At 42.5% G+C, this 10,546-nt stretch overlaps 1 protein-coding gene across 2 annotated transcripts; it reads left to right on the top strand.

Annotated features, from left to right (window-relative positions):
* The first annotated feature begins 142 nt into the window (after positions 1-142).
* IFT52 (intraflagellar transport 52) lies at positions 143-9,082 on the top strand. Of its 2 annotated transcripts, none has more exons than XM_038159175.1 (13): positions 143-426; positions 1,309-1,396; positions 1,675-1,789; positions 2,655-2,730; positions 2,818-2,889; positions 3,218-3,344; positions 3,899-3,985; positions 4,280-4,348; positions 5,059-5,213; positions 6,237-6,324; positions 7,467-7,575; positions 8,071-8,216; positions 8,770-9,082. In XM_038159175.1, the coding sequence occupies exons 1-13, from the start codon at positions 308-310 to the stop codon at positions 8,815-8,817; spliced, it is 1,299 nt and encodes a 432-aa protein (XP_038015103.1). In that variant the 5' UTR covers positions 143-307; the 3' UTR covers positions 8,818-9,082. The 2 variants fall into 2 exon arrangements, with proteins under 2 accessions (XP_038015103.1, XP_038015102.1); XM_038159174.1 differs by having other exon boundaries at positions 145-426; positions 1,660-1,789.
* Positions 9,083-10,546: the final 1,464 nt, after the last annotated feature.

Here is a 10,546-nt window from a genome sequence, read left to right as displayed (position 1 = left end):
TGGGGCCGAGGGCCGGGTCTGAGGGAGGGCGGGAGCGCGCCGCCCTGTGCCCGCCCCGTCCCACCCCCCGCTCTTCGCAGTGGTACCGCCCCGCCCCTTTCCCTGGAGGGGAGTGGAGCGAACCACTGCGGCGACCTCTGCACTCGAGGGGGGGGAACGCCCCCCGCGCATGCGTCCGGTCGGAGCGTTGCTAGGGCGCGCGTGGTGACGGCGGCGCGGCGGGGGCTGGCCGGGGACCCGCGGGCGGCCGGAGCGCTGGCGCTTGGCCGCTGCTCCCCAGAGCCCTCCGGCAGCCCCGGGGGAGCCTATGGAGAGCGGCCCGCGCAATGCCATCGTGTTCAACGCCTCCAAGGGCGAGAGCTTCACGCCGGCCGGCGGCTACAAGGCCCTGCGGAAGAGGCTGCGCGGCAGCTGGAAGGTGCAGAGGTGAGGGGCGGCGCTCGGGGCGCGGAGAGGCCCCGGCGGGCGTGTGAGGGCCGCGCTGGGCACCCGAGTGCCCTTTGGGGGTGTACGGCGGGAGCTGGGCTCGCTCTGTCGCGTTGATTGCGTCCTGTTGCATCTTCTGCCGCTGTGGGATGCTGTGCGTGGTTCTTGGGTGCTGCGGCTCACCTGTGGAGGAGATGGAGCGTAAGTTGCAAGGATGTAGCTCTTCATGCAGGTTTGTGAGCCTGTCTCGATTTGGAGTTTGGGACAAAGAGAAAGCAGGGGTTTTGTAGGTGGTACTGTTTATCTGAGTGCTGCAAAATACGGCGTGAGCTGTTTGAGAGAGGATATCAGGGAAAGGTTCTTGCCCAGAGGGTGCTGGCACTGCCCAGGCTCCCCAGGGAATGGGCACGGCCCCGAGGCTGCCAGAGCTCCAGGAGCGTTGGGACAGCGCTGCCAGGGATGCCCAGGGTGGGGCTGTTGGGGGGTGTGTGCAGGGCCAGGGGTTGGGCTTCATGGTCCCAGTGGGTCCCTTCCACCTCATCTTATTCTTTGAAATGTGGCCAGACCAAAAAGAAGAAAAAGAAAAATAATAGGAAGCTGCTCAGGTGCAAAGTTTAATAGCAGCTGTGACAGCTTGCAGCAGTTCTGGATGTGCCACGGTGCCTTGTCAGAGGAGCGTTACTGTTTAGCTGGTTGGCATTTTTAAGGATTATTTTTGCTCAAGTTGTCAACTTTAAACCCAGATAAAAGGATGCGAAGTGACTGAAGTGATTTGCTTTATGCTCATTTGCCAGTCCTTTATAAAAAAAAAAACAAAAGGAAAAAGTTGTGGTTGAGGACTATATCCAAGAATAATGTGTGTCTTTATTAATCTATTCATAGCTTAAAAGATGAGATCACTTCTGAGAGACTGTTTGGGGTGAAATTGTGGATTACAGCAGGACCAAGAGAGAAGTTCAGTGCTGATGAGGTAAGAAGTCAATAATTGTTTTCAAGTTAGTTATGTTTTATAATTTGCTTAAGTAGAAAAGAACAAGACAGAAGGCTTTGCTGTAGTGCTGCTTTAAATGAGCTAATATACATTGAAATTTGAATGTTTTTCTTATAGGACAAAGTTAAATGCAGGCAGTCAAAATAATTCCTTTCCCCTCATCTCAATATAACTTTATGCAGTTTAGTGTGTAGCTACTCATGTTTGTTTGGTTTTTTTTCTGGATCTTTGTTGATTTCTAGTTTTCCGTTCTGAAGAAATTCCTGGAGGATGGTGGGGCCATCCTGGTGATGCTGCGAGAAGGTGGAGAGTCCCGGAATGGCACAAACATTAACTTTTTGTTGGAAGAATATGGGATCATTTTCAATAATGGTAATGGGGCTCACTGCTACCTTTAGTCATCAATTTGAAAATTGAAAAGAGCAGTTCCAGCCTTTGTGGATAAAAGCCAAGCAGATCTTTCTCACAAAGTGTCTCTTGATCGAAAAGGTTTTTTTTCTTTAAATCTGCATGCACATGGGAAGGTAATACTGGAGCACAGCAAAGGTTTTCCATGGACAGAGTACATGGGCAATTTGGCCATTTCCATTCCTTTGCTGTAGTTGTTAGTTTTGCTTTACTAAAACAGAAAAATTCTAGGGAAATGTCTTGATTAAAAAGCCATTAATTTAAAACATTTTCCACACATTTTAAAGGATTGAATCACTTAATGCTCGCGCTGAAAAAGAAGTGGCACTTTTCTTTAGCAGACCAATAAAATGTCACTCATTAGTTTTGTGCTGCCAATGTGGGAAAAAACCCCAATAGCCCAAGGCAGTGTACATAAAATATTTGGGGTCTTTGGTGGCTTTTCTAGACTATGCCCTTCCTTGCATCAATAGGACTCAATTCATCAAGTGTTTGGAAGATGCATAGAAAAGGAGAGTTGTAAAAGTTGATACAGGCTGTTTTAACTAGATCATCTTTTTGTCTCTTTTGCTTGGCAGTAGATGGTGATGTGCTTAACTTTTTGTATATTTATTTGAATTTGTAAACATAGTCCTATCCTAAATATATTCTGTCTGGAAAGAAACAGTAGTGAAGGCTGATTTCAGTTCTTTTGGTAGCCAAATGCCAGTTTTGTGGTGTTAGAAGCAAACACCCAGGGAATCCAAGAGCTAAACTAATTTTTCTTTGCTAAATCTAACACACTGATCAGCTAAGATGTATATTTCTGTATTTTTTTCTTTTTTTCAAGATGCTGTAGTACGAAATGTGTATTACAAGTACCACCACCCAAAAGAAGCACTCATCTCTGATGGAGTTTTGAACAGGTGAATATCTGGGGTATGGGAATCTTCACAGTAAACTCTTATAATCTGGATTGTTTTCAGGAAGGTTTGTTTTTCAATATCTCATAGGGGAATCAGTGAAGCTGCAAAGAAAACAGTGCTTGAGACAACAGATGAAGATGGAAGGGGCCGTGACTCACAGTAAGTGTTTTCTCTGAGGAGACTGATGTGAAAATGTGTAGAACACCTCAGAACTGGCAGGTTTGTGATTAGCAGCAGTACGCTGTGCTTATGGTGAGGTTTTCTAATGCTTTTCTTATGTTCTTAGGTTATGTCTGGAAAGGAGAATCTGTTTAGTAGAGCTTGGTAACCTCTGAAGGAGCAGGAGGGATAGGTTTGGAAAGGAATTACTGTTCTCATGACCAGATCTTGTTTGCCGCTAGTCTATGGGTTTCAGTTTGAGTTCTGTGAATCTGTCCAGCCTGCCTGGTGCATGCAGGTGTTTATGGAATTCCTGTATTTCCTGCAGAGCTCTCACCTTTGTTTATCCCTTTGGAGCCACACTGAATGTGATGAAGCCAGCAGTGGCAATCCTGTCCACAGGGTCCGTCTGCTTCCCGCTCAACAGGCCTATCCTGGCTTTCTATCAGCATGAGGTATGACTGCCTGGGGCCTCCCTGCAGTCCCCCTGCCCCACACAAAAATTGTGAGTGGGTGCTTACAAACCCACCTCAGTTTTTGATGCATCTGCAAACTCCTGATGAGCCCACTGACTCCTGACTTTTTTATGGTAAACTTCTTTGCATGGAGCTCAAAGGAGAATTAATGAGGTGGTCAGCAAAGATTACATATTTTTTGGTTGACTGGTGGATATCTTTAGTTCTTTAAATTTTGGGGTTTTTTCTGCTGTTTAATTAATTTATTAAATAAGATTATCCTTAGTTTTGTAAGTAAAGCATATTGAATTCCAAGGTTCTCACCTTGGAACCAGTAGATTTTTCATATGTTGTTTTATTCATCCAGCGCTGTTAATTTATAAAAATTAATTCAGAAATTTAGTAGTAAAGAGTTACAAGCACAGGATTGATATTGATAATGAATGTGTTAACACTTTTTTTACTCTGTAGACAAGTAATGCAATGCAATAACAATTGCCTCTAAAACTGTGATTTGGAAGGAATTTTTGCTATATTGTATTCTTTGTTGGTAGAGTAAAGGTGGAAAGATGGCAGCCTTGGGATCTTCCCACATGTTCAATGACCAGTATTTAGATAAAGAAGAAAATGGTAAGATCATGGTAAGTTGGAGTATATTTGGAGTTTTTGGGGGTTTTTTTCTTTAAAAACACCCTGTTGTATCTTCACAACATTTGCAAAGCACTCCCGGCTCAGCTTCATTGTAGAGCAAGGCAGCTATGAAATGGATTCAGTATGGGAATTCTCAGCCAATACTAAGAGATATTCTTTGATTTATTATCTTGTTTTTAATCTTTTTCACGATATGTTATTTAATAGATTTAATACAAATATTTAAGCATAGTATGAGATTACTTGGATCCTCCTGAAAGTAATTGAGTTTTGCCCTTCCCCAGGATGTGCTTTTCCAGTGGCTCACAACATCAGATATCCACTTAAACCAGATGGATATGGAGGACCCCGAGGTAAGAGAGCTCCATCACAAGGAGGTAAAGAGCAGTGGGATCAGCGCTGTCTTGGCACACCCTGTGTTTAGCACAGAGTAGCTAACAGCAAGATGGGTGCTGCTGTTGTTGCAGTACCTTTATTCATGGTCTAGAATTGAGTAGATAGATGGCTCAGGTGTAAAATTAATGGAACCACTCAGCCTTAGATTGCTATTCATCATCAGATATAATTTGTGAAAGTCTCTTTCCAATTTGCCCATGTTCATGAGATGGGCTGCTCCAGTGTGATGAGTTTGCACTTCACTCTGAGCCCTGAGACAAGAGGAATGTGCAGGAAGGAAAGGCAGATTTTCTGTGTGTGAGTAGGGATCAACCTGTGTGTCAATTTTAATTGTATAAAATGCTATTTTTATTTGGAAATATCTTTTTGTGACTAAGTTGTATACTCTGTGTGCATAAAAACCAGCAGTTGTGCACAGTTGATTAGTAAGCCGTCTGTTTTAAAGAATTAACAGAATCCAAATAAAGCACCCACGTGTTGGGCAGCTTTACAGCTGAGAGAAGAGTTGGGACAGTTACTGATCTAGTGAGCTGCACTGCAAAGGGCCAGACCTGGTAAAGAGTGAAAAAATGATTCTTTCTAAGAGAGATTTTAGGTGAGATATAAGGTAGAAGGAGACAATGGGTTGGCCGTTTCAGATGACAGGGGTGCGTATCTGTGTGTCCAGATTTCAGACTACACCGTGCTCCCAGACACAGCCGCGCTCTCCGAGCAGCTGCGAGTGTGCCTGCAGGAGGGAGATGAGAACCCCAGAGACTTCACAAAGCTGTTTGATACATCCCTTTATCAGCTGGACACAACTGCCCTCCCTTCAGTTATCAAGTCAGCAGCTGTAATTTTCTTATTACTTATTTATTTATTCCATTTGCTGTTCTGCATTTTCTGTTTGTGCTTAACTGTGTCTCCTTAAGAGCAGGAAGGACTGAACTGTAGACAGCATTTTTAATATGGACATACCAGAAAATAGATTTGTACAGTGTGGCAATGATGTTTTCTCTTGCTTCTTGTCTTAGCTGTAGTTTCTGGCCCTCTTTTTTTTTTTTTTTTTTTTTTTTTCCTGCCATGAAGTTGGGCACATTCTGGAGTGATAACTGAGAGCTGCTCATTTTTTCACTTTTGAATTACTTGGCATTTACTGAAAGCTGCATTTCAGTCACCTTTGCATTTCCCAATAATTGTGTCTTGAGGTTTATCAGCTGCTCAGTTTTACCAGTTTGTGTCACTATCATATGTTATCTATATGTTATGTCACTATCAGTTTTGTCCATCGTAACTCCTCTGTTACCCAGATCATGTCTGAACACTAGGAGTAGTGGCAGCTTAACACAGATTCCATTGACTCCACTCTGCTGGGGACACTGGGACACTTCTTCTTACTCTGTATTTCTTGTATTTTCACTAGTTGTGAATTCACAGGAGGATCTCCCTTCTGACCCCATAACAAATACTTTCTAAAAAATACCTTTTGATTATTGACTTCCTCACAAAATTTTTCTAATCCCAGTTCTGCTTGTTTTGTGCTGGATCACTTTTCCTTCATCCGTGTTCATCCTGCTAGAAGTCAATTGCAGAATTGAGCTGTGATTTTTTTTTTTAGTCACCTTATATATCCACCTATCATTATCTTCCCCTGTCACAACTTTTATTTTCTCACTGTGGAAGTTACTTATTACTGATCTGTAGTTCTCTGAGGTCCTTATAAAATGGGCATCCCATTTTTTTGTGCTGTTACAGTGCAAAACGTTGATGGTGATGTGTTCACAAAAATCCATCTCCATCGCCTGCTAGTGGAAATAGATGTGGTATCACTTTTTCCCTCATACGTTGAATTTTTCTGTGCTGCAGAGCTTATGAAGAACTGAATATGAAACATGAACCCCTCCAACTCATTCAGCCTGAATTTGAGACTCCACTACCTGTCCTCCAGCCAGCTGTGAGTAATTTTCTTGCTTGTACAGTACAGGGAGAATCCTTCTCCAGGAAGGTTGGACTTCATAATCTTGGATGTCTGTTCCAACCTTAATGAGTCTCTATTTCATTTGTTTCATGCCAAATCTCTGTGTGTCATTTCCATGGTTCTGTAAAAGAAGTAGTGAGAAATGCTGTAGTGATAATTAATCACTTGGGAGTGGACTACAGTGCAGTAGGAAGGAGCATTCATTTACACTTCTAATTTATTAAAATAGCTTCAAAATGTAGTGTGTGGTACCAAAACAGAATCCTTGTGTGATAAGCCTTTGACTGAATAGCTGCTCCCAGTCCTGTGAGCTGCTGGCTCAGCCTTCCCAGTGAAAACAGGATGTGATATTTGAGAAAGCTGTGGTGGTGAAGGTACTGCACTGCCTACTGCCAGGGAGGAGCCAGTCTGTCCTGCTCTGCCTCCATCTCCCCGATCCTCAGGGGAAGCAGAAAGTGGAGCATTGGTCTTCTACAGCAGGAGCTGATCAAATTTTAACCAGCAATGTTTGGGCTGACAGCAACAACATGAGCTATGGGGGTGTCAAACTCATTTCAGAAGGCAGGAATCTCTGAGTATGTGAATTTTGCCATCATTGTTCCATCCTGCTCTACCCTGGCCACTGAGAAAGCATCACTGGGATCCTTTAGATCTTCAGGGGTGCAACTGAAAGCGGTGTCTCCTTCGCTGCTTTTTAAAAACCCAAGTCCAGCTTGTGATGTAAATGGTGCCTGCATGAAACAGAAAATTCTCTGACCAGAACTGATGTCAATGTGTTTTCAGGGTGAGCTGTTAGGGCCAATTTAGTTCCTCAGCTCTCAGCCATCACCTGGGTCTCATGGAGCAAAACTGAAACTGCAAATAAGAATGTCTAGTTGTGGTGCTGGGTGGTAATTCTGGCACATGTGTGACTGAATTCTTTTGGAATGTTCAGTTATTTTTATGACATAAAAATGAAATTTTCAAATGGTGCCCCTTGGTTCAGTGGCTTTGGAGTTGCTATTGAGTTTTTAAAGGGTTTCTTCAAATCCAGTATAACTTCAAAACTGTTGTCTTAGAGATCTATAAAGCGTATGAAAAATATGTGGCAATCAACCATGCTGCTTTTTCTCTCCAAGGTTTTTCCACCTGCTTTCAAAGAATTGCCTCCTCCTGCTCTGGAACTGTTTGACTTGGATGAGACTTTTTCCTCAGAGAAAGCACGTCTTGCAGAGATCACGAACAAATGTAAGTGGAGCAGATTGTTTGCACATTTAAAATAAAAGTCCAGTTTTTTTAGGGGAAAATTGTTATATTTAATTCTAAAGCATGGACTTCTATTATAAAAATCTAATGCTCTTATCCTAATCTAAGAAATTGAAAGGCTTTGGAAATTAATAGTGTGACTTTATGTACCATGACATTATATTTTGTCTGTTACATGACCTTTTATTGTGCTTCTGCCTGCTGTTTCCTATATTGTGCATAAATTGCTTTGTGCACTCTGGCTGATAAATTTCACATCCTTTTTATGCTTTGAAGTTAAAATGTTAAGATTATTCTAAACACGTAAAGATAAGCAGGTACTCGCTGCAGAAATACATCATGGCTAGTCCACTGAGCTTAGCGATGGGACTGAACCTCCCAGGATGCCAACAGCAATTGGAGATTCAGAGCAGGTTTTTGGCCAGCTGCTCCAGATGTGTGACGCTCGCCTGCCTTCTTCCCTGGCTGCTTGTTTAGGCACTGACGATGACCTGGAGTTCTACGTGCGGAAATGCGGTGACATCCTGGGAGTGACCAGTGAACTCCCAAAGGACAAGCAAGATGCCAAATATATCCTGGAGCACATCTTCTTCCAAGTGGTTGAGTTTAAGAAGCTGAATCAGGTACTTTTAGTAACAATGACAAGTGAGGATTGGTAGTAGCAGCAGTGAGGGTGGTGTGTCATTGTAGCAGCTACACTTGTCACAGGCAAGAGGTGATGTAAGACATCAGCTGTGCAAGAAATGAGACCAGTGAAGTGTGATCCAGAGTACTTATGGCTGTTAATCTCCATAAAACATGTACTGCTCAATTTATTAAGTCTCTCATTTATTTTAATTGGGGGATTAGTACATGCAAGTGCAGTTTGTAATTGCAGCTCAATCCGGTTCATTACTGGTGCGTGAGTGAGAGCAGGGAGTCCTCAGGAGTGTTCACAACTCTGGCCAGTGCTGCAGTGCAGAGGTGACCAGCATTATTCCTCAGGAGCTGCACTGGAAGAATTCTTCATAGCAAATTTAATGGTTCAACGTGTGTTTGGAGCATATTGGTAGAGCAGCATAACAAGAATTGCCTGTTTCACACATAATCTAGTTAAGCCAAACGGCTTACAGTTCTACCCTGTTGTTAAAACTCTTTTTTCTTCTTTTTTTTTTCTTTCCTCTTCCCTTACTTAAGGAACACGATACTGACCCAAGTGAAGCTGGATTCCAGAACAGTACCTGAGACCTGGCTTTCCCCAGTTTGAGACAGACCTTTTAGGGAAAGTATATTTTCCATTTTTAAAGTCTCTCTTCTCAGTGTATTGATTGGGCCTGTCTCAGTAGTTCACTGGATGCTTGGATCATTTATGTGTGGTAGTTCAGATAATTAATGCCTTCTGGGGAACTGCTTGTATTTCACAAGCACTTTCCAAAGAATTTCTTATTTTTCTACTTCTTTATTGAAACTGTAATTTTTTAATATATTAAAAAATGATATACCAAGAAAATGTGTTTTGTGTCCTTCTTTCTGGCTCCAGCATTTATTTTCTTGTAGTTGAGTCTTGCTGTTGGTTCTCCTGGTGTACATGAAATCCTTAGTTGCACTGTGAGAAGGGTTGCTATTTTGGTTTGTGAACTGAGAACGAAGAAATAGAGCCATAATTTTAACAGGAGCTGCTGAAAATACATTTATCACCCTGAGGCAGCCTCCTTTTGTGTCTCTGCCAAAGAGAACTAAGGAGAGGTGAGTTTGTTACTGTAGAAAGAAAACATTTCTTCCAAGGGAGGGGAGGATTTGAAATTAAGCAGTGATGACATTGTTGCAGATTGCTGCCTCATAGCAGACTGGAACTGCAGAATTAAAAAGAGAGGCCAGCACATGGATGAAAACCTTAAGATTTAATGGATCATTATTAAGAAACTGCGATATTGCACAGAAATTCATGAATATTTTTACTTCCATTAATTTCTAGCCCACTCCCTGAGGTAGTGAGTTCAGTGATGCACGGGAGTGGAAATCCAGGTTAAATTCATTGACCGTGAAATGTTGAAGCTCAATGCACAGCAAAAATAGAGTCAAGGAGATCAGTGGTGAGAAGAAAAGATTTGTCATCATCATCAACACCACACCTCTATTGCAAGGGCATTTTTTTTATATTAGCATGGTGAAATTGCATTACAAAGCCTTTTTTGGCTGTCAGTCTGACACTCAAATTGTTAAATTCTCCCACCACTCAGGCCTTCCATGATTTCTGTGCTTTACCTTGCTCTGCCATGGTTTTTAAAATCAGAGCTGCTTTTTGCAAAAAAATCTGTTCATCTTTTTATCCCCCCAAAATATCTTTTATTTTACATTTCTTCATGCTGCACATAGCATCTTGGCACAGGTTTTTCTAAAGGAGCTGCCCCAAAGCTCCTGCCCAGTTGAGATGTGCTAATAAAATGTTAGCAGAAGTGGTTGTATCCCTTCTTCCACTGCAGCCATTCCCTTTTTACAGCAGCATGTTGGAAATTTTTAATTTATTCCTCTGTTTTCCTTTAAGGCAGTGTCACCCAGAGCACTTTGTACATTCCAGCTCCAGATTTACACAACAGGCTTAATCTCTTCTGTGCAGTATCAGTAGCAATCAGCCAGCACAGTCTGCAGCTGAACCAACCCCTGAGTGCTCCTCTTGCTAATTTTAGCTCTGGTTTGTACTCTTCTGAGGTGTTTATACTTCAAACTGTAAATAACTTTCTGTTCAACCCAGCCCTGTTTCAAGTTGTTTTGTCACCTGTTCCTGATGTTGTAACATGGTTTAAAAAAAGCCATGTGAGCAGCCAGGGGATACAAGCAGCTCCCTGTTTTCCGGGTGTCTCTGAGGCCTCTCTGGCAGCTGAAGAACAGATTTCTTCCCTTACTGAATTGATTTTTTGTACTAGTGTGAAATACATGTAGCTCATACCTCTCTTTCAAAGCTGTCCCTTCGGCC

This window comes from Motacilla alba, chromosome 20, assembly GCF_015832195.1.
Source record: "Motacilla alba alba isolate MOTALB_02 chromosome 20, Motacilla_alba_V1.0_pri, whole genome shotgun sequence".
Classification (NCBI taxonomy): Eukaryota; Metazoa; Chordata; class Aves; order Passeriformes; family Motacillidae; genus Motacilla; species Motacilla alba.
This window is presented reverse-complemented; position numbering and strand designations above follow the sequence as displayed.